Genomic DNA, 27,458 nt, shown 5'->3' with positions numbered 1-27,458 from the left:
CAAAGTGTCTAAATCAGCTTTTCGGTTCTTCTAGTCAAAAATAGAGCTGTTTGTGAACAGACTGGACTCGGTTGAATCAGTTCTACCATATGAATATGATGCGTAAGTATACCCAGATACCATTAAGCCAGTGTTTGCATTTCCCCATTAAAATGTTTGTTTAAGCAAAGTGTCATCTAATTTCCAGAGTGTTCAGATGATTGCCAACTGAATGGTAAAACTTCTTTGGAATAGTTTGCACGGGTAAATGATAGAGGCAGAATTGGCTTTGAGATAATTTAGGGGTCTAGCCAACACCATCTGACAAACGGTGGTTTATGAGTGACCTGAAACCGTGATTTGAAACTATGGTTTTGGCAAACTGTGGTTTAACTTTGCATCCAAACCAACCAACTGTGGTTTGGGATGTTACTCCCTGTCAGAGCCTACTGCTTGGGAAGGGGTTCTCAGTGAATGCTGGTGGAGAGAGTTAGTACAGAAATCATGATGTGCCTGTACATTAAGAATATACATCATGGTTTGGCATTAGAACTATAATGAATGAAAACCATGTTTTGTGTTGTATCTACAACATAATCCATCAGTTAAAAAACGCTTAGAGCAAGGACGTGGAACGTGCAGCCTCCAATTTCCATCTTTCCCAGCCAGCATAGCCAGTGGTCTGGGATGATGAGAGGTGTAGTCAAAGAACAGAACACCACATGCTTGATTTAGATTAGAACCTAGTTATAAGTGCAACTCTTGCAATGCAAAGCGGAAACAACCTTCTTCTTCTTTGTTTGTTCATAGTTTTGACTTTTGTCAAGATGCAGAAGAAAAAAGGCCTTCAGAAAATCTTGGACAAGTCTTGTTTGGAGAGCGGATAGCATCATCACCCTACAAGGTTCATGCAACCTTTCAGTATGATTTGGATGACTCTGTGTGTCTGTGGTGTGTTTGTGTGTGTGTGTGTGTGTGTGTGGCTAAATGCTGAAGGTTTGTTTATTTTGGTCTGTAGTAGAGATGGGAAGGCCTGGAAAAAACCTGGAAAAATGGTTCCCCACCCCCCGTTTTTTCCTGAAGCCGTTTTCTTGAGGCTGAGGGCCTTCTGGCAGTTCCTTCATTGCGAGAAGTGAGGTTACAGGGAACCAGGCAGAGGGCCTTCTCGCCCTGTGGAACGCCCTCCCATCAGATGTCAAAGAGATAAACAACTACCTGACATTCAGAAGACATCTGAAGGCAGCCCTGTTCAGGGAAGGTTTTAATGTGTGACATTTTAGTGTATTTTTGGTCTTTGTTGGAAGCCGCCCAGAGTGGGTGGGGAAACCCAGCAAGATGGGCGGGGTACAAATAATAAATTATTATTATTATTATTATTATTACTACTACTACTATTAGTTGTTGTACTTTGTGTAGCTTTAGATGTGGCTTTATGTCCCTCATTTTGTGTTTAAAACTTTTTTTTAAAGTATTTATTTGTATCCTGCCCAGAGAATTTTTTGTTATGGGGTAACTTCAATGGCTTTCAAATTGTATTTAAAAAAATCACTTAATTAATTTTGTGTTTTCCTTTTTTAGCTTAGGGATTGAAAACTTGCTTTTGAAAGGGAAAGCAAGGATTCTCTGAAAATACCTATATGGTTGCATGCATTGCACCTGGAATTTGCACAGGAGTGTGTTTGTGTGTTTGGGGGAGCAGGAGGAGGGAAAAGATTTGGGAGCACTGAAGATAAAATAAAACTGCATAGAATTCATAAAGGTGTTTAGATGTTAAATGGCAGCTTTTAAGTTAAGGGTTGGTCTAATGATGATTACAAAAGTGTAATTTTGAATGAAAGAAAATGTGTCATTTCCATCTGCATGGAGTAAAAATGTTAAAACACTTCTCTGCTTATATCAGTTTACATTTAAGAAAAACCAACAATGTCAAGTGGCCTGTATGAAGTCTTATGACCCGGAGAATACAAATGACAAAAACAAGCTGGAATTCTTGAAGAAAGGAATGCGGTTGAATTACCAGCATCACTGGTGAGTCTATACATTCTGCAAAATCAACAGTCTGTGGGAGGAAGGAATGGAAATTGTCTATTGAGATTTGAAAGATACCCCAAATTTTATCCAATACTGATTTCATAAAAGAGAGCGAAGCAATTCACATGCAATTCTAAAATGCATTTTAAAAGCAAATGTGCCAATAAACTCGAGGGTGTTTCTGACTCTTAACAGAATTATCTGCTTGCAATTTTTCTTGTGTAGGATTATCGATAACATGCCAGTGACTTGGTGTTACGATTTTGGAGAATTACATAAATTCTGTAATCCAGGATTTCCAGTTGGGTGCTTCGTGGCTTCAGATGGCAGAGCTAAAGATTCCTGCACTATAAATGTAAGTGGTCAGGGTGCATTTCCTTAATGTTTTCTGATAAGGTATTAGATATAGACCTCTGGCATTTTTTAGAATCCCGTGAAGGTTCAGATGCAGCACCAAACCTTGGAGCAGTGTCTGAACTCACAGTGTCCTTCAAACCATGGTCTAGAAGTGGCCACCAAATAACCACTTGAAACCATTGGATGAAGCTGGCTTGCAGAGCTTGAACAAAGTGGCTTGGCATTAAAACTGAACAGGAAAACAGTGATTGGGATGTTGCTCTGCCCTCAGTGGCTATTGTGTGGGATAGCATCTGGGAATTCTCGAGGGAAAGCGAAACAGTATGACTCTTTAGCATGCTTGCACTTTTTGAGCACAAACCATGGCATGAAGTCTAAACCATGCTTAGCAAAAGGCAGTCTCTACCACGAAATGTAATAATGGTCACCAATTTGGATGGCTTTTAAAAGGGATTAGCTAAATTAATGGATTATAAGACTGTCAGTGGCTTCTACTCACAATGACTGCATAGCACCTCCAGAGTATGCTCAGAATGTCAGCTGCTGGGGAGCACACATGGAGAGGATGCTGTTGTGCTCACGTCCTGCTTGCAAATTTTCCATAGACATCTGGTGAGAACAGGATGTTGGACCAGATGGGCCTTTCGTCTTATCTAGCAGAGCTGCTCTTGAATTCTTGTGGCTTGGCATTAGCTGTGTTTTTGTGTCACACTAAATCATGGTTTAGCAAGATGGGTGGCTTGTCTTTGACATTGACCATAGTTGGGAATAAACTGCAGTTACTTGGTTACATTACATGATAAGCCAAGATTTAGGAAACCGAAACTACACACTGCAAAAATCACCTTCCTTGTCATGGGTGGAGTAGGAGGGGCAGTGTATGCGCCCAAGCTTCACAGCGGCTCTTTCCTCCTCGTGCATGCCACACTAATCCGGTTTGCCTCCCCACCACTGGCATGTGGCCCTTGGAATATTGCCCATGATAGAATGTGGCCCTCGGACTGAAAAAGTTCCCCCACCCCTGCACTAAATGGTGGTTTAGCTGATTGTGCAAATGTTATGCCTGAACCATGCCTTGTTGGTACGTGCAAAAACTCCTGCTGAACAATTAAGAAGATATATGATGGGGGAAGGAAATACAAAATGTGTGTCATGAAGTATGAGTCTGAGCATGTTTATTTGGACTGATTGCCAGCTGTGTATTGAAGGGCTCAGTTGATTATCACTTGCAGACTCTTGATTTTGATTGAATTTTTGGCCCTCTAAACATAGCCAAAATTAAATAATCAATGAGAGCCTATAATTAAAGAGAATTAAAAATAAATGTAGGCTACAGATTACAAGATAAAAGAAAGTAGACAAGAGAATACCAGCATCTGTAACTCAGCTGGGAATGACAATAACTCATCTGTTTCACATGCAGACGGTCACAGATTCGATCCCCGATATCTCCAGGTAAGGTTGGTAGAGACTGCTGCCAGCCAGTGTAGGCAGTGCTGAGTTAGATGGACCCAATGGTCTGACTCTGTATAAGGCAGTTTCCCATGTTCCTATCACGATCATAACTATCGCATTTAAGAATTGCTTCCTATGAAGGACCTCAAAGCAATTTACAGTACAGTGGTACCTCGGTTTACGAACTTAATCCATTCCTGAAGTTGGTTCTTAAACCGAAACTGTTCTTAAACCGAGGCATGCTTTCCCTAATGAGGCCTCCCACCCCTGGTGCCCTTCTTCTGTTCGGCTTCCATTTATTAGACGGAGGTAAAGTTCGCAAACCGGGACACTATTTCTGGTTTTGCGGAGTTCGTAAACCGAATTGTTCGTAAACAGGGCTGTTCTTAAACCGAGGTACCACAGTACTGTAAAATCATGTAAAACAGTTACATATATAAAATAATTTTTTTTTGCATATAATACAGTTAAATAATAATGTAAAATCAGTTTCAAATCTGACAGAGATGCCAACTGAGATAACAAAACTCCACTTAGAAGGCTTGGTGAAAGAGGTACGTCCTCAACAAGTACCTCAAAGACAACAGAGACAGTACCTGTCTCATATGCAATGGGGAAAAGGCCCAAAGGGTAGGTGTCACCACATAATAGGTCAATTAACAATATGGTACAGAACAGACCTCCTGATAAGATGGTAACTGCAGGATTCCCTCTCCTGCAACACAGGGTTTGATTGGGGTCTATATGGAATGAGATGATCTGTTAGGTGTTCAAAGCTCGCTCCGTCATGGAACCAAAACCACCCTTTGCTAGTCTGGTGCCCTCTGGATATTGGCATCAGCTGCAGCCAACATGACTGATATCTAAAACATCTGTCTAAAATAGCCAGAGTGTCTCTGGTTGACCTAAAATATCTGAGCAGAGCTACATTTCACTTTCCCAGCGCTTTCACTTGGGAACAGTTTGGACAGAAAATAGAAAAGCAGTTTTGATTCCATGGCTAGCTCAGATGCTGTGTTGTTTGCTCCTGTGTGTTGTTCTGCCCATCCCAGAGTATGCATTACGTGCCCAGAAGTAATGTGAGAATTAGGCGATGATGGTTCAGGTCTTGCAGGAGAATTCTCAGTAGGTATTGCTGGGCATTGGAATATCTACAGGAAGAAAGGGCTGCTTAATGTCTCTTTGTACAGTGGTAAATTTCATTGGCTATAAAGATATTATTGCAGATTATTATTATTATTATTAACAAGGCATAGGACCAAGAAAGCAATCAGTGATGGTCACAGGGGAACACATTGATGCGGATGTATACTAAAAGTTTAATTTGCAAGGATAGTTGAGTGCATTTTTATTTCCTTTGCTTTGGAGCTGCGTCCATGAAAAGTAAACAGCAGATAACCAGCGTCAAGTAGTGAGAGTGTAATTAAATATATTTGTCAGTAGGTTTTCAGAGATTGAGAGACTCATTCTCCAAAGTAGGTTTTAAATAATAATAATAATAATAATAATAATAATAATAATAATAATAATAATAAATAAAGTACAGTGGTACCTCGGGTTACATACGCTTCAGGTTACAGACTCCGCTAACCCAGAAATAGTACCTCGGGTTAAGAACTTTGCTTCAGGGTGAGAACAGAAATAGCGTGGCAGCAGCGGGAGGCCCCATTAGCTAAAGAACGGACCTCCGGAACGAATTAAGTACGTAACCAGAGGTACCACTGTACTTGAAGCAGCTTTCTGAAATTGTCATTTCTCTTCCCAAAGATTCTACAGCAGACTTCCCAGAGTCATTAGCTTTATTGCATTAGCCTGGAAAAGGCCATTGTTCTCTTAGAGGAACTGCAGCCACTATTCCAAAGCCCACCCTTTATATGCTGGAAACAAAGGGCTGCTTTACATATTGCATTGGAAATTAACAGTGTGCATTATTGGGTAACGCTGGAAGTGCATGAAAAAGTAGAGCCTGAACAGTTGAATGGAGGAGAAGTGTGTACAGGGAATGAAATGGGTAGTGCTTCCTATTCCACTCCCAAGAAAAGCATCTGTGTTTCCTGAACTTGTTTCTGATTTCCTTGAACCTTCAGTGCGACTCCAAAGGTTGGATCTATCCATACAAGATACAGACACAAGATACACCACACATTTAAAGTGCATGACTGTTTCTGAAGCATCCTGGAAACTATAGTTTGTTCTGGGTGCTGGGAATTGTAGCTCCATGAGGGGTGAATTCCTAAAATTCTTGGGATTCTTCTTTTTTATTAAAAAAATTAAGCTGTATTTTAAAAATTGAATAAATAATACTGAAAATAATAATAAATTCTTTTAGGTATTTAATGGCTCTATTTCTCTCCCCTACACCCCCAGTCTGAGTTCAACAAGAAGAATACCTACTATCTTTTCAACCACGTTGATATTACGATCACGTACCACAGTGCGCAGAATGAGAACTGGCTCGGAGCTCGCCTGGTTACAGCTCGCCTGGAACCCAAAAGGTAACTGCTGGGCACTTGACAATTTACAGCGTGTCAGTTCACAGGCAGATACTGTCAGGCCTGGTCGTTGTCCTCTTCAGATCACCACACAAACGCTTCTTGTTCTTTTATAAAACTTTTTATTGCGTATTAACAAAACAATCTTATAAACGGTTCTTAAATCTTATTCCTCAGAGTCACTTCTTTCAGCTACCTTCTGAGCTCTGCTTCTCCGTGATCAGCCACCCTCAAAATGGCGAAGGCGCCCTTCCCTTTGTTTTCCCGCTCTTTTTTCTAACCTCCTGGCTAGAGCTGGCCTGTATCTCCCCTCCTCCCAATCTGAGCTAGAACTGAACCCTTCCCTTTCCTGGGAACAGCCGGTCCCTCCCTGTTGTTCCTCTTGCTCCCTTCTATTAGATTCACTGCTCTCCTTCCCCCATTGGGGAATGCTTTCTCCCTCTGATAAACTGGAAACTTCTAACTCTTCCCTGACAGATACTGTTCGTACTGAGTTCCGTTTTGGTTACCTGCTCTATTTGGTGTTAGGGTGCTAAGCAGTACAAGAAGCCTGCAACATGCACCTGCTTTCTTATGCAGTCCCGACCTTTCGCAGGTGGGGAATATTAAAGAAATGGAGAGTAGGGGAAGCCCACAGTTTCCTGCTTTCCATTTATTTATTTTTCCTTCAACCCTTTGCAATTCAGAGAGTCTACTCAGGCTTTAAGGAGGCGGTGAGAGGTCCCTGGGAGCATTCCACTTTTTGTGCTCCTGCATTGTTCTTTACCCATATATATGTTTGCTTTCCCGTTTATGCTGGATACTGAATCTGTTAAAATCTGTCCTTAAGGAAGTGCAGACTCAAAACACTCTTTATCCTGTTCAAATCTGCTCAATGGATGTATGATTTGAATTTACCGTACAGTGGTGGTTCTTAAAACTGTGATCTGTGGACCACTGTTGGACCCTCAATGTCGTTCAGGTGGTCTGTGCTGTGCCTGTGGATTTGTGGTTGAAGGTGGGAGACAGCACATTCATTAGAGAATTGTGGAATTGTAGAGTTGGAAGGGATCCTAAGGTTCATCTACGCCAACCCCCTGCAATCTCCGCTAAAGCATCCAAGCTGGCCATCCAACCTCTGCTTAAAAACTTCCAAAGAAGGAAAGTCCACATTCTCCCAAGGGAGACCGTGCTGCTGTCCAACAGCTGTTGCTGTCAGAAAATTCTTCCAGGATGTTTAGTTGCAATCTTCTTACTTGTAGCTTGAAGCCTTTCGATTATGTCCCACCCTCCGAGCTTGCTCTGTTTTCCGTGTGACAGTCCTTTAAATGTTGTAAGATGGTAATCATATCTCTTTTTAGTATTTTCTTATCCAGGCTAAACATACCAAATTCCCTCAACTGTTTCTCATACATAAGGCTTGGTTTCCAGACCCTCAATCATCTTGTTTGCCCAGCTTGTCAATATCCGTAAACTGAAGTGCCCAGAACAGGATACAGCACTCCAGGTGTGGTCTAACCAATGCAGAATAGAGCAGTATCTTGATCTGGATGCTAGACTTGTGTTGATGCAGCCTAGAAGAGCATTAGCTTTTCTTGCTGCTTTTTTTTTTTATAAACTGGAATTTTATTTACAACATAACACAACCCCTCACCCCCCAATACACATTAAACGTGAACATAACATACAGTGAACATAACATACAAGAATACAAACAACCAAATAGAAGACTTATTTTATCCTGTATCTGGCCTCCTTATTTACTTCTTATAAACTGTGTCCTTTATGATTAATTCTTAAGATTTTTCTAATTATAACTTTAAATATCCACAAAGTCTCCTGCAGACATTAATCAAAACAAATCTAGGTATGTATTTAGGGCACTGTTTTGTGAAGTGTTCTCTGCATTTCCCCCTTGCTTTTTGAAACTTTAGTGTGATCTCTAGTGTGGTCTCTGTTAATCTAGCCAGTTCAATATACTCTAACAGTTTATTCCTTTTTTGTTGGCCCAGTTTCTTTTTTCCAGTTTTTGGCAATTAGGATCCTTGCCGCTCCTGTGGCATAGAGGAATATTTTCTGATCTTCTCTTGCTATGCCTGTGTCTGTTATCCCTAGTAGAAAAGCTTCTGTATTTTTCATAAAGTTAAACATTTTTTTAAGCTTATCCTACATTGTGTTCTAGAAGCCTTTGATTTGATTTGTTAATAATAATAATAATAATAATAATAATAATAATAATAATTTATTATTTATACCCAGCCCATCTGGCTGAGTTTCCCCAGCCACTCTGGGCGGCTCCCAATCAAGTGTTAAAAACAGTACAGCATTAAATATTAAAAACTTCCCTGAACAGGGCTGCCTTCAGGTGTCTTTTAAAGATAGGATAGCTGCTTATTTCCTTCACATCTGAAGGGAGGGTGTTCCACAGGGTGGGCGCCACTACCGAGAAGGCCCTCTGTCTGGTTCCCTGTAACCTCACTTCTCGCAATGAGGGAACTGCCAGAAGGCCCTCAGCGCTGGATCTCAGTGTCCAGGCAGAATGATGGGGGTGGTCTTGCTGCTTTATCACACAGTTGGCTCATGTGAAACTTGTGGTCTACTAAAACCCCTAGATCCATTTTACTTGTACTACTGGCAATCCAGGTGTCCCCTATCTTATATTTGTGTTGCTGGTTCCTCCTGTCTGAGTGCAGAACCTCATTTATCCCTATTGAAATTCATTTTTATTAGTTTTGGCCCATTTCTCCAATCTCCAATCTGGGATTCATCTTTGGCATTAGCTACTTCTCCCAGTTGGGTGTCATCTGCAAGTTTTATGAGCATCCCCTCAATTCCTTTGTTCAAGTTGTTTATAAAGACACAGAATCCCGTGCCACTCCACTTCTCCCTTTTTTCCAGGATGATGAGGAACCAATAGCAAGCGCTCTTTGGGTTTGGTCAGTCAACCAGCATGTTGCACCAAATACTCATATTGATTTTTAATGGTATTTTCGATTGCTTATTTTATTTCTCTTATTGTATTGCAATCTGAAATCTATGGAATGCATCCAAATGCATTATATAAGAAGGAAGAGAAGCTGCGAAAATGCAATTAAAAACCACACAGCCTTTAGCACAGCTCATTATGATTGCTACAACAAGGCAGAAAAATCATGAAGTGATCCACCAAGAGTCTCAGCAATTTTCAGGTGGGGAAAAAACGGGTTTGGGAACCACTGCTCTCCTGAATGGCTTGTGATAACTGTTTTGGGGTAATGCATTCCACAAGGGGGCATAGTTAAGTTTTCTTTCACTGCCTTGTTTCTACCCATCTCTCATTCTCTAGTGTTTGTCTTTATGGGAGGCACCGTGAGATTTTGTGCTCAAAAAGAGGTTGAAACACATTCTGTCTGTGTGTATCTACAATATCTATCATCTATCTATCTATCATCATCACAAAACTGATGTTTGCTGCCACATGTAGTCTGAAGATATATTGTAAGAGAATGGTTTGAGGTGCTTGAAAATACGGGTTGCTTCACCTGCAATGCCTGCAATCTTTTCTCCCTCCATTAGGTGGTCCTATAGTTCCTTGTAAGAGTACTGATCTACTTTGCTTCAAGGGAAGAAGATGGGTTAGAGTGAAAAAGTTAGCCCTTTCCTTTGGAGTTGAGCTTGACCTGGTCTGTGTTGCTGTCAGTGGCATTGAACCTGCTCTGCAAGTAGTGGGAGGGCACTGCTGGCAAAATGTGGATGGAGTTGCATCTTGTAAGGCTTCTCAAATCTCAATGAAGATAGCTTTTATTTTTTTAAGCTCTGCATTCTGGAAACCTAGCATTAAACAGCAGTGGGGAGGTATTCAACTGTTTGATCCAACACCCCAGCAAACTGGGAAAGGGCCATAGCTCAGTGACAGTGCTTTGCAAGCAGAATGTGTCATGTTCAGTCCCTGGTGTTTCCAGGTTGAGCTGGGGATGCTCCCTGTCCGAAATTCTGGAATACCATTTGCCAGTCATTGTGGACAATCCTGAGCAAGCTGAACCAGGAGCATGAAAAGCTGCCTTATACCATGTTCTGGCTCCCCAGTTTTGGAAGCAGCATCAAAAATAAATTAGATGCAATGCTGGTTGGGCAAAGCTCTGTGCCCTGGTGGGAATGCAGATACCCCAATCATCAGATCAAAAATGGTGGTGGGGACAATACCTCCCCCCCCCCCAGCCAATCTGCATGTGTCAGCTGAGGAGGGTGGGCTGTACGTGTGTCATGAGAATGTGCGTGCAAGATTGTGGAGTGGTCACACCCTCCGCTTTCATGTGCTGCCTGGCTAAAAATAAAACTAAAATTGGCCAGTCTTGTTTTACAGCTATTTCAAGGAAATAACTGGCAGCAAAACATTAACTGAGAGGGTTGAAATCTGTAAGTGTATAATGGGTCCAAAAGAGCTCTCATAGTAGCTGTTCCCAGGCTGTCGGTGCTGACCCACAACTCCTGGAGGACTGTTGTGAGAGTGTTGTTTCTAGGGCTCAGCCTCAAGAGTAGCCTCCTTAGGTTAAACTCTGCTCTGTTCTCCCGGCCCCTCTAGTTGGTCTGCTTCCTGTGTCTTGAAGCTCCTTCCCAGAATGATGGGGAAGGGGTGTGAACTACATACCAGATAGGGATGGGTAATGCTCATTAGGAGCCACGTGGTCCAGATTCTACCATGGTCATTTCCTTTCCCTTCTGACAACTCTCTGATGTCAGAAGCAGCTCCATGGGTGTTGCTTTTTCTACAGGACTGCAGGGATAGTGAAAGTTGCATCTTACGAACCCTTTCCCAGCTGTATTGCTCTTTAGAAGTACGTGAGCTCTGTTCATGGTAAATCTAACAACCTTAGGCTGAGTTGTTTGCATGGAATTAATATGTGGATATTAATACTTCTCTTATTTGTCAGGGAATCCTAAGATTTCAATCCCATTTACCTCTTCAGTGGGCATACCTTCAGGTTTAGGAACCCCCAATTTATGGGCAGGTGTTGTAACTGGGGCACAATGAGTCAGTTGCAGGTTATTCAGGGTGTCCAGACCTCTTTTTTCTCACATTGCAAATTGTTAGGTTCACACAACATGAAAGTTGTTACAAAACTCACCTGGACTTGAAATAATAATTTTAAAAGCTGCCCTTTGAATTCATAGTTGCAGGGTAACTTAAATGTCCTCCCATTGCTTTGTTCGCTGCAGATTCTTCTACATAAATAGATAAATTGCAAGTTGTATTCCTATGCTTTGGGGATCTGTTCCTTTGCTTTGCGATCTGTTCCAAGTCTTCTTGCAGAAGTAAATTCCGCAGGCTGCTTTCAATTGTCATACCTGAAAAACGGCTCAAGTGCCTTTTCCACTGTAATTATCACAACAAAGCAGCTGATACATCAGGGATGGGGAACTTGTGGCCCTTCAGTTGCATTCATCCTTTGCCTCCACAGCTAGAATATCAGTTGCTGGAAAATGCAGGAGGGGGAAATGCTCTTGTGCTTGAGTTTTTATTTTGGGCTTCCTATGGGCATCTGGCTAGCCACTCTGAGAACAGGATACTGGACTGGATGGGCCATTATGTTCCTATACTTATAGTTAGCATGGTATGGAATGTTGGGAATTGTAGTCCCACAACATCTGGGGTGCTCAAGGTTCCTCAGTTGTGCAATAGCTGTCTTATGTATTCTTGGGTTGTGCTGGGTGGGAGGGGATGCTGGTACTTCATAACGTAGCAATGTCCGTATTCTTAAGGAAAAATTGATAGTTGGTAACTTGCAAAGTGGCCCTTAACCTTATAAGGCTGCTCTTGATTCTGCGGATCCTCTTGGATCTCACTTTCTTCAGGTTGTGTATGGCTACCCATCTTGAATTAGTCAACATAGTGTGGGGGACAATTGTGAAATGATCGTATTATACCTGGCATGTATGCTGGAATGCCTGGTTCTTGGCCTCTTACGTGAAGTGTATCTAATATTAATAAACTTTTTTTGGGATGGGGGGAAGTAGCATGTGTTATGACCCTGGATTTTGGGGCTGGTGCATAAAGCTAGCTTGTGGTTTGAAGGAATAAGCCCCCAAACAACACTGGAGTTTACATTCAGACTTGTTTTTGTGCTCAGAAGCCATATTCATTGTTTTTGTTCATGGGGAAGTTTTTGCAATGTGCGTTTAATTCACAAAATGTCTCTGGACTCTGAAGAACACTTGGCACTTCAGGCAAATTGATTCAGAAAAACAAAAACATTTAACACTATGCCAGTGAATCTGTAAAAATTGCAACGAAGGTTCTTGCATCATCATGTGTGATAAAACTATATTTTATCTTTGTAGTTATAAACAAACGGATATAAACAATTTGTCTTGTGAAGGCCCCCCCATGGAAATCTCTGCAGAGTTTAACAGCAAGCTGAATCTGATTTACAGTTACTCTGTGAAATTTGAGGTAAGTACAAGAGTGATGTTTTGCAGCTATAATTTCTTAAAATGTTTCAGATTATCAGTTTTTATAGGCAGTGGGGGAGCAACCTGGGTACTTACTTTAAATTCAGAGTTAGCTGAATTTAGTCAGTCTATTTAGCCTGAAACCCCTATAAGTTGTTTAACGTAGTTCATTTTTTTTTTTGAAGTATAAGTAATCGTACAAACATCCCACAGTTGAACACGTAAATATACACTGCACTCAGTTACAAATGACATAAATAGTTGATTGATATTTCTCCAAATAGATCTTGTTTTTCATGATTATGATTAATATATACCATGTGCTATCCAAGAATAACCTTGGATTTTTTTCTAAGGGAGATTGGGAGCCTTTTCGTCACAAAGGAACAATTCCTTCTCTTCTAGTTGCTTAGCCTATATTGAGCACGCATTTAGTTGCTGATCCAAATTGGGGTGGAAGGAATGACTTTGCTTTAATCTCTTAATGAAAAGTTGGTGTTGGCACTGAACGACTGATTGACAGCCTGCTTAGAGGAGAGTCCTGATTGAATATGACACAGCATGGTCAACTGCAGAGAGGGCTTAGTAGCTTGATTTCCATATCCGCTCCAATCCCAATAGCTGTGTTGAGACTAACTCCAAAGGGTGGCAATTAAAGTTAGGTTTTTGTGATGCAAGACACCTGTATTGCAAGGAAGTCGGCGGAGACCATTAGCTAGCTTTTGCCCAGGCAGCCAAATGGCCGTCATGGGCTAACAACTTTCATTTTTCCTTCTAAATGGAATGTGACTTGAACCCATGACCTTGAAGTGCAAGCTTCTGTATCCTGTTACCATTCCATTGAGCCACTCGGTCCTCTTAATTTGACAACATGAATGAACTGCCTGTCAATATTTGGCTTTTTAAGAAGACTTAATTTAACTTGGGTATGTAACGTTAACTTCATTAAAAAGCACAAGATGTGTTGTGCCCTGTGGGAGTATCTGCTTTTACAGGTAAATCACCTTGCACCAGTAGCTGTAGTGTCCACACTGAACTCAGTATATGCAGGTACTGCCCCCCCCCTTCTATCAATCAGAGACTTTTCTATGCAGCACCATTGCACATTCCTTGCTATAGAAAAGGACATTTATTGATCACATGGATTGAGACCTCCTTTTAGCTTTTGGTTACAGCTAGTGGTTTGTTTTCTGGTGCTAACAGACACAGTTGCACCTACTCCCAGGATAGCTTACCCAATGGGTTAGTTTAGCCAGTGATAATTAAATGTATGAAGACTTGTTTTCTGAGAAGTGCTCCATTGTTCATCTCATACTTTTTCCATGCAGGAGAACAACAATATTAAGTGGGCTTCGAGATGGGACTACATCTTGGAATCCATGCCCCATACCAACATCCAGTGGTTTAGGTAAGAGATGTTGAAAGTTCTGAAAGAAATAGCTTGCAGCAAAACTTGGAAGATCTGAATCTTGCTTTATTTTTTGGGAATTGGAACTTGTGGTTAGAAAGAAGGCAGCTAGCATTCAAGCCAGCCAACGTCTCATGTTTTCATTTGTGGACTTACTTTCCTCAGGACTGGCCCTCTTGGGAGCTGCTCGAAGTATTGTGTTTCATGCAAAGAATGTGCCTTCTGTATCCTGAAGAAAAGCAATCGGCACATTTTACTTTTATCTTCTCGTTTCAGAGAATTTCTGAGATGTTACAGTTGATCACATTGTTTTAATGCTGTCATGTGATTTGCTTTGGAGTTTTATCTCTGAAGTTAGTATTTACTGTTAAGGAAAAAAGCTCACAGTGAATATGGATTGAGTTCCCCCTTCGCCTTTAAAAAAATATGATGATAAAGTCTTGAGGCACACAGTGCAAAGTAAGCGTGTATCAACCATTAAACTACAGTTTGAAAAATCAGACTGTGGTTTGTTACATCTGAACAAATATCACCTGACATACCATACTTTGTAAATGGCCACAAACTAGGATCTGATACTATGTTTGGAAACCACAGCTGAAGAAAAACTGTAGCTTGCTGTTCACATTCAAACCAACAAACTATGGTTTGGGAAGTTGCTCTGCCCTTGGTGTCTGATGTTTGAGATACCATCTGCAATGTGCAGCTGGAGGCGAAATGACCAAACTGTGGCTTGTCTGTACTTGGAAACCCACTTCATGGGTTAGAATGTAAACTCTGTTTAGTGCAAATCATGGTTTGTGTCAGAGTTCAAAGGGGCAAGAAGTTCATATGCACGTGTGCTTCTGATACATATATTTTAATCATGAAATGCTTAGTGTAGTGTTATAAGGCATAGGTCAAATATTGTAAGAGCCTGTCATAAAGCAGGTCTGCAGGGTTTCAGTCGTGAGTCTTTCCCAGTCCTGCCCGGAGATTTCAGGGCAACACCTAAAACCCAACCTAAAATACTTTTCATCAAGCAGTTCATCATAGCACCGTCCCTTGTTCAGTTTTGACTATTTAATCCTATTTAAAGTTTCTAATCACTTTTTCAGTGCTGCTAGTTTTGCCACTGATCGCCTGCCCTGGACTTGAGTGTTCAGTGCCACATCATAGACTTAAGAATTGTGTCTGATGCCACATGGGATTGGTTTACTATCTCTTGAGTTTGCTTTTCACTTGCAGCATAATGAATTCCCTTGTAATTGTGCTCTTCTTGTCTGGAATGGTTGCCATGATCCTTCTGAGGACTTTGCATAAAGATATTGCAAGATACAACCAGATTGACTCCTCGGTAAGTAAAATGGGGTGCCTTTTTAAGTTCTGAAATGGAGCGGTGGGGCAGAGCTGTACTAATGTGCCGGTGCTGCAAGGCCCCTTGGAGCAAGGGGGATTCTGAGTAGGTTTGTGAAGTCTGGAGGCTAGCATAGCAGTCCTCTTTCACGGTTGAGGGCAAGATGTGCCTCTGTAACTGTTGCAACACTGGAAAGAAAAGATGGGCACTACCTTAACACAAGAACACAAAAAGATCTCTGCTGGGCCAGGACGAAGGCCCACCTAGTCCACCACCCTGTTCTTCTCACAGTGATCAGAAAGATTCCTCTGGGACACCCACAAGCAGGACATGAGTGCAACATAAATTCTCACCAATTTTGATCCCCAGCAGTTGGTATTCAGAGGCATCCTGCCTTCCACAGTGGAGGTGGAACCTAGGCAATATGGCTACCATCCATTCATTGCCTTGACCTACACTGATTTCTCCAGTCTTTTAGAGACATACAAGGTGGTGGCCAAGGCTACCCCTAGGGAGAGCAAATTCCATAGTTGCACCGTGAAAGAAGTACATCCTTTTGTCTGCCCTGAATCTTCCAACATTCAGCTTAACTGGAAGACCCCAAGTTCTAGTCTTGTGGGAGAAGGAGAACAGATGGTGCAGAGCTGAGAGGGAGGTGCCTTCTGCAGCAACCATTTGTTGCCTTCCTTGGGAGCCATGTTCCTAAAGGCCAGGTATTTCTTGCTTTCCTTTGTCTTTCCATTTTCCCAGCGGCTCACTAGAAAGCTACAGGTGGTCTGCTTGGGAAGTGGCTCCTGTGGCCGCCTCAGTGAAGAGCTCTTAAAACTTTAAGCAAATAGGCCGTATTTACTTAGCTAATTAAAACAAAAGTCTGCAAAATACAGACTTTCCATCAGCTGTCATTTGGAAGTAATGAACAGCCTTACAAAAATCCTGCTTTCCCAAGGTGAGGAGTGCCTTGCTTCATATGAAACAAATCAGGGGCTCAGCTCTCATGCTTTGCTTAGGTAATTTGATTTCTTCTCTCGCAAGACACTATCAAGCTTTAAAGGCAGCAGTGTTGGTGCGGCAAGAACTTTCTATGTCTCAGGTTTCTAGGGAAAATATTTTTTGCTGCATTGTCTCTTTGCAGGAGGAGTTTAATTATGGCTTAAATTTCCCAGATATGCTGCATGAGCAGTGATTTAGACACCTAAATCTCGTATGTTGGGGAACCTTAAACTTATATTCTTAACCAACCCCATAGAAGCTTTTTCTTTCAGCTTCCTAGGTATTTGGCTCCCAAGATTCCAACCAAGGTTACATAGAATAGAATGTGTCCCGCCACACCCTTCTGTGGAAAGTGCCCACCTTTGGAGGGTGGAAGAATTGCTGGGTGCCTGAGTACCTAGAATCATAGAATCTTAGAGTTGGAAGGGACCCCAAGGGTCATCTAGTCCAACCCCTTGCAATGCAGGAATCTCAGCTAAAGCATCCATGACAGATGACCACCCAACCTACGCTTAAAAACCTCCAAGGAAGGAGAGTCCACAACCTCCAGTGGGGGACCATTCCATTGTCAAACAGCTCTTACCGTCAGAAAGTTCTTCCTGATGTTTAGTCAGAATCTCCTTTCTTGTAACTTGAAGCCATTGGTTTGAGTCCTACCCTCCAAAGCAGGAGAAAACAAGCTTGCTCCCTCTTCCATGTGACAGCCTTTGAGATATTTGAAGATGGCTGTCGTATCTCCTCTCAGTCTGCTCTTTTCCAGGCTAAGCATACCCAGCTCCTTCAAGCGCTCCTCATAAGGCTTAGTTTCCAGAGCCTTGATCATCTTGGTTTCCTTCCTCTGCACACCTTCCAGCTTGTCAACATCCTTAAAGTTTTCCTTACCTAAAGTGTCTTTGTTTAGTGCAGGAACAAGATTGCAGAGGGCAAGAAACAATTTCCAGGCCACGTTTCAATAAGGAATGTAGCTTACATTGGTAATGATAGGGAAGTGAAGAAAAGTTACTGAGCTTCTATTTCATTGTTTTCCCCAACTGCAAATTTGTTAGAGAAAGAGGAGTTACTCTCAGAATAGCTGTGTGGCCTGTTGACTAACACACACTTCCCAGAAAGGCCTCCAGTCAAACCAGTTGCTGATCAGCAAATATGGACAGATGCTCAGTAAGCAAGTTGTGTGGATGAGTCCAAAATGTTCATCTCATTTTCTTTAATTCCACCAGATAGGTAATACCCTCTGTTTTGGCGCGTAGAGGACTCCTGATATTTTGACGTGGGGTTCTCATCTGACTGAATGCATCTCAGTTGATTAAGAAAATGAATTTTATTTGATTGAAATTCTGATGTACTTGTTTTTGACTGGAACTGTCGTTTTGAAGGGAAACAAGCATGGTTCCCTTGCCTTTAGATAGCATACACCATTAAAAAAAGATAGCATACACCATGAACATATGTGGTGTATCACATGTATGCATTGCTACAGGTGGAAACACAGAGAAATAAAAACATGTTTGCAAACTGCCAATGTGTTTTATTTCTCCCAGTGCATTTTGGAAAGATGAATTGCCTTCATTGGGGCATCTTAGAAACACATTTTTTTTAACAGTATCAGAACAACCCTTTAAAAATATTAAAAATAATTTCCCCTGAGCTATCTCATCATGGAGGCTCAGCAAAATATCTGCTCAAGTATTTCTTAAGTGAGTATTGGCACCTCCTTTTTCTAGACTGGCTTTTGTTAACTGGATAGAAATGGAGATGCCCATTGCTGAGTGCTTTGAGATACATTGCACAATGTTTGATTTGAAAGGAATTTTTGAGCTTGGAAAAGGGAGTTTGCCACTAAACCTTTGCCATGAACCTTTGTTCCCATTGGGAACAAGAAGAAAAGTTAAGGATGTTAACAATATGGACTGAAAAGAGGGGTGACTTGTTTTGGGGAGGAGTATTCTGCCACAAAGATCTGTTTAGAGAACTTAAGCTAACATTTGGTCACATTGGTGCAGTAACTAACCCCAGATGAAAAAGAGGGAATTGAATGCTTCAGCAGTGTTGGGGGTGCAGAACAGCATCTTTGATTTGGAACAGCGTTTTTGATTTCATGTTTTATTCCACTGCCTTGTTGCTCCCTATAGTGCCAGCCTATAGTGTGTGGAAACCACAGGAGTTGACACCTGATAGAACCTAGGCCTTGGTTTTGTGGCATGGTATTTCCTTTCTTTTCATGTCAGATTTGAAACTGGCTTGTTAGGCAACAGAAGACAAAGATGGATAAATGCGTTGAGTGCTCGCGATACTACTTAAATTGAACATGATCTTTTGTTTAATATCAATTAACATTGTGGCACTCTAGCTAAGCATGTTAATGTTTGTTTCTCCTCCTCAAGATAAGCGTTTCTTAATATATCTACATCCTCTGCACACGCAAGTCCCCCACCCCCAACCAGCAGTCCATTAGGGAGTTGTAAAACCAGTGAGTAACAACGCTGATGCAATTAGTCCCCTTCAGAAACAAAACCTGGAAGATAATCAGGCTAGGAAAGTGAATTTCACGTCTGGCTTGTACTAATTCACTGTTGCATGATGTATGCCTAATAAAGAGATGTTATTACAGGAGGACGCCCAGGAGGAGTTTGGGTGGAAGCTGGTCCATGGAGATGTGTTTAGGCCTCCCAGGAAGGGCATGCTGCTCTCTGTCTTCCTGGGGCAAGGGACGCAGATTTTCATAATGACATTTATTACCTTATGTAAGTAGCAGGAGGTTGGCTGAAATCATCATTGTTATTTATGCAATACTGGCTTTCTGTGTGTTTATGTTATTACCAATATTATTAATATTTACCTGCCTTATGCCGAGTCAGACTTTGAGTCCACTTAGCTCAGCATTGTCTACAAGGATTGTCAGTGGCTGCTGCCAGTCAGTGTTCACTGAACTGAGCTAGATGGACCAGTGGTCCAACTCTGAATAAGGCAGCTTCCTGTGTGTTCTTGTGCTGCCTGTTTTGCATATGCAATTCCACCCCGTGTAAACCTGGGGACAGCTGCCGCTGGGAAGACAGATACTTTGAGGCAGCAGCTGTAGCCATCAGGAGAAAAGATTTTTTTAAAAAAAATTGTGTAAGCTCATCACCCTACAGTTATGCACAGTGGAGCTGAGTAGTCACAAAACCAACTGAGATCTTGAGGACTAGTCACCTAGGAGGATGCCTTATTCCAAGTCAGACCATTGTTTCATCTAGCTTCATTGTCTACACTGACTGTCAGGGGCTTAAGGTGGAGGCATACCCAGTCCTACTGGAAGATGCAGCGGGGTTGAACCTGGGGCTTTCTTTGTGCAAAGCAAACGCTGTGTACTGCTTAGCTGCAACCCTTCCCTCACAGGCACAAAAGAAAGAGAGACAGGAATGGTACAGTTTTCTAAGGCAGAGTATTTCATTGTTTGTTGTTTCAGGAAACTCTGAGCTTTAGCTGAGATTCCTTCACTGCAGGGGGTTGGACTTAGATGGCTGCCAGGGTCCTTTCCAATTCTACAATTCCATGCTTCTTTTCATTGGGAGCTTGCCAAGGGTTCTTTGGTTGGGAGGATCAGTACTGAAAAGCAGGCTTTCCCTTTCAGAAGAAGCCATGCTATCAATACTGATCATCTGCACCCTTAGTTTGAACTGCAGAATGGTAGAGTTGGAAGGGACCCCAAGGGTCATCTAGTCTCTGCAATGCAGGAATCTTTTTTGTCCAGAGTAGGGCTCGACCCCGCAACCTGGAGATTTGCAGCCCTGTGCTCCGCCAACCGAGCCATCCCAGCAGTTCAGTGAGGCTGCCTAGTGCTCCCATGCATTTGCCTGCGAACATGTCCCAGAAGCCTCTGCAGCGTACTGGGGTCCTGCGGTGGGTCTTCCTTGTCAGGTGATTCTCATGGGGAAAGGATTCCCCACAGGACATAAAGCTGTTCTAAAACTGGGATGGGGAACCTCTGGCCTTCCAAAGGTTTGCTGGGCTCCTAACTCCCATTAGCCCCAGCTGCTGTGGCCATTGGTCAGGGCTGACACAGGTTGCAGTCCAGTGGTAGCTGGAGACCCACAGGTTCCTCACCCCTTTCAAAAGCTTGGTGGGTGAGGGGAGGGCCTTATTTCGATGGTAGAGCACCTTCTTTGCATGCAGAAGGCCCCCTCATGTCTCTAGGCAGGGCTGCAAGACTCCCCCCGCCCCCGGCCTGAAATCCTGGAGAGCTGCTATCTCCCCACAACTGTGTACAAGTGTGGCACAGGAAATAATTAAATAACTTGTTTTAAACTGCAAAATAATAATAATAATAATAATAATAATAATAATAATAATAATAATAATAATATATTTATACCGTGCCTATCTGGCTGGGTTTCCCCAGCTACTCTGGGGGGCTTCCAACAAAATATTAAAATGCAGTGGTCTGTTAAACATTAAAAGCTTCCCTAAACAGGGCTGCCTTCAGATGTCTTCTAAAAGTCTGGTAGTTGTTCTTCTCTTTGACAAATGGCTAGAAAGGGGCAGAAACAGCCCGAAAAGAGCAGGAAAACTGCAAATATGGCATGAGAAGAGTAGGGAAATGGGTAGCAATCTCAGGGGCCTTTACAGCTTTGACCCCATGAGCCTTTGCATCGACCTTTGAGGCCTGTGGAGAGTTTGAGTTTGAGAAAGGAAGTCTGGAGGGAGCGTTTGTGGTGGAGTTTGGTGGAGTTTGGCTTCTTAGATGGTTTTCCCCACTAAATGCGATCTCATGTATATGCATGGCACCCAGAAATGTTGACTCTTGCGTTAGTAGGCTAACGCAGTGGGCTAATCTGTATTGAGCTAGATGGACCCAATGGTCTGAACTAGCATAAGGCAACTCCTTATGTTCCGATTTTGGGTGGGTGCATTTATGATTTTTAATTTATATCCTGCCCTTATTCCCTTATAGAGCACAGGGCAGCTAACAGCAGGTCACTAAAAGCCACAATATTGCAGTCGAAATACAGTAAAACCAGCAGTTGGTAAATATCTTGGAAAATCATATACTTCAAAATCTAAATGCCTGGACAAATAGGAAATGTCTTCACTCTGTGTTTTGAAAGTTTCAACCCTGGGGGCACATTTGCACTTTTAGAACATTGCACCAATTTACACCAGGGAACCTCTTCTGTAACACACTTTTGTTCTCTGTGTTGACACTTTCAGTCCTTGCCTGCCTTGGATTCCTTTCGCCAGCCAACAGGGGGGCCTTGATGACCTGTGCTGTCGTGCTGTGGGTCTTGCTGGGGACCCCAGCAGGCTACGTATCTGCTCGGATGTACAAAAGTAAGTGCAAGCCTTGTGTAATGGAATGTTGCCAGGCTGTTGAAACCACAGAGATTGTGCTCAGCGGCCGGTGGTACCCAATTGAGACTGGTAGGGCGGAAGGTGGGGGGGGGGGAACAGTAGGCGGACAGTGATAGGCAGAGTTAGAGCCAATGACTGGCAGAGCCTGCTGAATCTAGTTTTGCAATCATGCTCCTCCCATCTGAATTCTACAAAGGCAGCACTGAGGCTAAGGAAGCTGACAGACAGCACCACCCCCTGGGTTGATTATATGTGGAAGGCAGGCAAGTGTGGGCTGGCTGGGGGCGAGGGGGGGCAGTGCCCCCATTCACCTCCACTGATCATACTTGGAAGTGGAAAGCCGAGGGTGGTTCCTGCCCAGCCCTTGATGGGCTGTCCTAGGTCAAATCTCTTAGCCTTTCTTCTGCCTTTGTAGAATGGGAACTGCCAGTGATTTTTCACTGGTTTAGCAGGGACAGGAAAGACCATGAGGTAACAGAATAAGAAAATGGTGTTCTTAGAAGTGTTTACCTCTCCACTCCTTTTCTGAACTGCAGTGCCCTCTCTCTTTCTCATGACCCTTTGCAAATTGGTTGTGAAACATGGGGAGGTTTGCTTGAAATGTAACACAAGTACATAGGGTGGGGAGAGAACCTGAAAAGCTTTCCTGGATCCTGGCTGTCAATTATGAACAGGATATTGAGCCGGGTTGAATTATGGCAGAGGATCGTTATCAGCACTCCTTGGGGTTCAGATTCTATAAGCAGGGAAGATTCAGAGCAGTTCATAGTACTATGGTGAGCAATCTAGTGTTAAAATTATTGAGACTTAAAAATAAATAAACTTCTTCCAGCTACTTCAAATGTGTTAAATGTAGTGATTACTTTTTTCTCCTCTTCTCAGCATTTAGAGGTGAAAAATGGAAGACAAATGTGTTGCTGACAGCTCTGTTGTGTCCTGGGTTAGTATTCCTCACACCTTTCTTTTTATAAAACTCATTTTCTGCATTGCAAATTGGTTAATATGCACAAAGGCCTATGCTTCTTACTCACATGACTGACAGTTACTCCAGTTCCAGATTCAGGTAGGTGTTGGTCTGACGCAGTCAAAATATATAAAAAAATTAAAAAATTGTCCAGTAGCACCTTAGAGACCAACTAAGTTTGTTCTTGGTATAAGCTTCCGTGTGCATGCACACTACTTCAGATACACTGAAACAGAAGTCACCAGACGTCAGCAGGTTTACCATACCCATTGAGTCAATCATCCGTTTTCTACTACCCTCCTGAGAAAAACCCCACCCCACCCTCCCACTATATATAAGGGTCTGGTGACTTCTGTTTCAGTGTATCTGAAGAAGTGTGTATATTGAGTTACTCCAGTTGTAATATAATCCAGTTGTACGCATGCAGCTCCTCTTCATTTCCATGTTCTTGAGTGCATGTAGCTATGAACCAGATCCCCATGTTTGTAAGTGCATTGATATTCCTGTTTCACTTTGTTTTTAAACTCCCTCTCCTTTTTTTAACTATCTTTGGAAAGTCTTGAGTGCCTTAATTGTGGTTTGCTTAGTATTGAAGCAAAACTTAACTGTGGTTTGCAAACTCTTCAAGCTATGGTGTCATGCATTGGCTTTTAGTCGATTATTAGTGGTGCTAATAATTCAAGAGTATCTGATTCAAAACCTCCGCTGCCTTGTGGGACATCTTTGGGAGGAGAAATCTAAATCTAAATCTGGAGTGGGAGTCCCTGAGGCGGTTGGGTGGCACCTTTTTATGTTTCCTTCCAGCAACTCCTTCAGCCCAGCCATTGCTAAACATATTGCTCTGCTTTTGTTTGGACCACATCAGCAATGCTGAGATGGTTAAGAGTTACTTCTGCATTGAGCAAACTATGGTTAGGGCAGTGTTGCCAGTGTTTCTGCTTGCAATGTGACATGTGGGACTTGGCGGTCTTAGGAAGCATGGTTGTGTTAACTCTTTCATTTCAAAATTAAAAAATATCAATAGACAGTGGACTAGAAATTAGACTGTTTGGCAACAGGGTGTGAAATAGCCTGATACCAGAAGTCCCAACCAGAAATGTACATCCTGGCTGTCATCTAGATGACTATCTTGGCAAAGTCCAAAATGGCAAAATACCATGCTGATAGTTTAAATTCCAGTGTGCAAATTCCATTTCATAGAAGTTGAATAATTGCCTGGGGTGGTAGGGAGAGCACAAAATAAGAACAGATGTCTTGATTATGCTGTGCTAGTTCAGAAAATTTGCATAATGCCATAAACAGCCCGAGGCAGTTACGTACACTGGATTGATTTTGAGAATTTGTAGACTAGCAGGATTCCCCGCCCCCAATCCCCTTCTCCCTTTGGAGGAGTGAAAGAGAGATTTGCTTTGCTTTGCTTAGGCAGAGCTTAACAACAACAACAACAACAACAACAACAACAACAACAACAACAACCTGACTTTATACACAACAGTGATAGGTTTGCAAGGATATCCATCTTGCAGGAGATTAGATGACATTTGCCCCTAAATATTCCTGGCTGAAAAAGAAAGATACAATTTTTCTATGAATTAATTAGAATTGGCTTCCTCTTTGCTTTTGGTCCAATATGGCAGTGCATGGAGCATTGTACCTTTGGCTCTAAGAATGCTTTTGCAATGAGTCCCAGGCTGCAGAGTGTGGCAACATCCTTGCCTGAAGCCAGCTGATGTTCAACTGATGCTCCCTTCTGTTCATTGCACGGTGGTGGTTTCAGCTGCTGCTGATGTGCTACAGTGAAACTATGGCTTCTGTAGGACACAGTATATTGGTGCAGGCATAGATGCTGCTTGTGGTAGGATAAAGAAATGAATCCCTTCTCTTGAAGGGCCCTTACAAGCACCTGTTGGTTACGAAAGGGCTGGGGAACCTCAGGGTTCTGCCTCCACAGTCTGAGGCAGTAATGCTTGTGAATACCAGTTGCTGGAAACCACAGGAAGGGAGAGTTGCTGTTGCTCTCTCAGGTTCTGGTTGCGGGCTTCCTGTTGGGGCACCTGGTTAGTAAAAACAGGCTACTGGACTGGATGGGCCTTTGTCCTGATCCATCTGGGTTCTTGTTAGGTTTTTAAATTAGGAACGCCATGCCAACACTGAATCTGGTCATCTTCTGTTCCTTCAGAATTGTCTTTGCTGACTTCTTCATAATGAACCTTATTCTTTGGGTGAAAGGATCCTCAGCTGCTATTCCCTTTGGCACTCTGGTTGCTATCTTGGCCATGTGGTTTGGAATATCTGTCCCATTAACCTTTGTCGGTGCATACTTTGGATTCAAGGAGAAGGTGGGTTAGAAATTCAGTAGAGTTTATTATATATATACATATTTAAAGCTCCTTATTATACCACTTGAGAATTCCTTTCCTTTCCTGAGCTGCTGGTGAGCAGAAGGAGAAAATATATTCATGTTGTTTGGCAACCTTTGCACAATCGCTGCCAGAAGACTTCTTGCTGTATAGCACCACTGTGTTGTGTTGCAGCACGAATTAAAGAAGATTAAAGAAGACTACAGCAGCCCATGGAAAGTTTTTGAGGGAGTCTTCTGCAAAGAGAGGAACATCTCTGTATTTGGGACTGCTTTCCTTACACAGTGGTCTTTCACTCAGATCAGAAATGGCCCTCCAAGTACATGGATGGATTAGCCATAATTATTCCCTGTTGGGGGAATAATGATATTTTTACATATTGAAATCGTTGCACTTTTTAAATGTGGCTTTGCTGTTTCCTTAATGTGTCTGCCATGTTAATTGTGGTTTTTTTAAAAAACTTTCCCTAGCCCATTGAGCACCCGGTGCGTACAAACCAGATTCCTCGTCAAATCCCGGAGCAGTCCTTTTTCACCAAGCCTCTTCCGGGCATCATCATGGGAGGCATTCTCCCCTTTGGGTGTATCTTTATCCAGCTCTTCTTCATTTTAAACAGCATTTGGTGAGTATCTCCCCCTTTTCTGAATTCGAAATTACCAAGCTACATGCCAGGCACACTGCTGTTTCTTTGTGAGAAATAATTAAATGAAGAAAGGCTGCTGTGTGGGCCCAAAGCACCCATCTACAGAAGAGGTTGCCTGCTGGCTCTCTGCATGGTTTACTGCTCTGGGTTTGTCTCCTTCCCATTGCCTCCTGCTGGGGTTTGGTCATTCATTTGTTCTTCAAAACAGCAGGCGCTAGTCTGGGTGCAGATCCCTTAAAGATCTTGCCCCTAACTGAAGGGAAGAGAGTGCAATGAAATACAGATGTTGCTGAAATACAGCTCCCAAATGCCCCCAAAAGGGGAGGGACCTCAAAAAAACTTGGAAAAGGAACAAAAAGCGCAGGGGGAAAAAGAATATATTTTACAATGAAGCATTCAAACTAACAAATATATCATTCAGTAGTTGATGTTATCCAATTCTGGAAGTTTATTTATAAAGTCCCATAGAATGTTTTATGTAGAATTTCAGTTGAGCCACGAAAGGAGCCAGAGAGGATCTTGCACACAGAAAGTGGTTCTAAAATTGAATCACACCCTGAAGCTGTTGTGTGTTTGTTTGAGTCACTGTTCTGGACCCATTGCCTTCCAGTTGGTAATCTATGTACAGAACAGCAACTTATTCAGAAGCACAGGTGCATAAGTTGGTATGTGATAGAGAGAGGCTTCTGAGTTCAGGTAGGTGAGAGGTGGGAACCTGACAGAGGGAAACTTGTTTGGCTGAGAATTTGAGGCTTTGGATTCTCAAAAACCACAGCCTAATTGCCAGGCATTAAACGTATCATGAACTGTAGTCTTTAACCAACTGGGGCGGGGGGCGGACTGGAACTCTTCCTGCTATGCCAATGCCACCTGCAGTCCTTGTTAGGCCTTCATGATGCTGAACCTTGAGAAAGGAGGGTGGGTGCAGAGATCTTGGGCGAAGGTTGACCCAGTGACTTCTCTCATTCCAGGTCTCACCAGATGTACTACATGTTTGGCTTCTTGTTCTTAGTCTTTATCATCCTCCTGATTACATGCTCAGAAGCAACGGTCTTGCTGTGCTATTTTCATCTATGTGCAGAGGTAAAACTGACCTGCCACTTCCGTTGCCAAGCTTAGTATGTTGCTGGATGGGAATCAGCCACCAGCTGGCAGCATCAGGGAGGCTGAGCCAACACCTGCAGCTTGCTGGTGCATCGGTGCCCCATTGTGTTGGAAAGATTTATGCATGTTGTGGCTGCCAGCTGTGCGTAGTAGACCTGCTGGTAGGAAGGGAAAGTGGGTGATGCTGTGCTTAGGAAGCCTGGATTCCTTTCTGTGGAATAAGCAGCTTGGCTGTGAGGGCAACTGTTTAGGAGTAGCGGCAGAGGATAACACTTCTGCATGGTGGCAGTAGGCCAAGATGCCAAGGGGTGGGGAGTGAAACTGAGGATCCCCTCCCTTTCTATTTGCTGTTGCCAACGTAACAGACTGCTGCAGCTTTCAGTGCCAAATCAGTCTTTGTAATGTATCATCAAGATGCGATTGCATCTGCATACCAGCTGGAATTAAAAAAACCAAAAAGCATAGGTTGTTGTCCCCTTGTTACATTTGCCATCTTTGTGTCCCGTTCCCTTGCTAAGTAGCTCCATCCTGAAAATTACTTTTTATCTAGGGCTCCATGAAAGCCATAGTTTAGCTAGTCAAAGAAAGAATTGCAAGTCTGGT

At 42.6% G+C, this 27,458-nt stretch overlaps 1 protein-coding gene across 1 annotated transcript in view; it reads left to right on the top strand.

Annotated features, from left to right (window-relative positions):
* Positions 1 to 27,458, top strand: part of LOC307208218 (transmembrane 9 superfamily member 2-like) — a 54,247-nt gene that overhangs the window by 9,392 nt on the left and 17,397 nt on the right. Inside the window, exons 2-15 of the mRNA XM_079962796.1 lie at positions 35 to 102; positions 790 to 883; positions 1,880 to 2,007; positions 2,236 to 2,365; positions 6,190 to 6,317; positions 12,612 to 12,723; positions 14,051 to 14,130; positions 15,358 to 15,466; positions 19,065 to 19,197; positions 21,644 to 21,763; positions 22,667 to 22,724; positions 24,928 to 25,087; positions 25,579 to 25,730; positions 26,723 to 26,834. Of these exons, the coding sequence (XP_079818922.1) occupies positions 35 to 102; positions 790 to 883; positions 1,880 to 2,007; positions 2,236 to 2,365; positions 6,190 to 6,317; positions 12,612 to 12,723; positions 14,051 to 14,130; positions 15,358 to 15,466; positions 19,065 to 19,197; positions 21,644 to 21,763; positions 22,667 to 22,724; positions 24,928 to 25,087; positions 25,579 to 25,730; positions 26,723 to 26,834 (1,584 nt within the window). The remainder of the gene's footprint in view (positions 1 to 34; positions 103 to 789; positions 884 to 1,879; positions 2,008 to 2,235; positions 2,366 to 6,189; positions 6,318 to 12,611; positions 12,724 to 14,050; positions 14,131 to 15,357; positions 15,467 to 19,064; positions 19,198 to 21,643; positions 21,764 to 22,666; positions 22,725 to 24,927; positions 25,088 to 25,578; positions 25,731 to 26,722; positions 26,835 to 27,458) is intronic.

Source organism: Podarcis cretensis (genome assembly GCF_951804945.1).
Source record: "Podarcis cretensis genome assembly, chromosome: Z".
Taxonomy (NCBI): domain Eukaryota; kingdom Metazoa; phylum Chordata; class Lepidosauria; order Squamata; family Lacertidae; genus Podarcis; species Podarcis cretensis.
The sequence above is the reverse complement of the archived record's forward strand: the minus strand, read 5'-3'. Positions and strand labels throughout refer to the sequence as shown.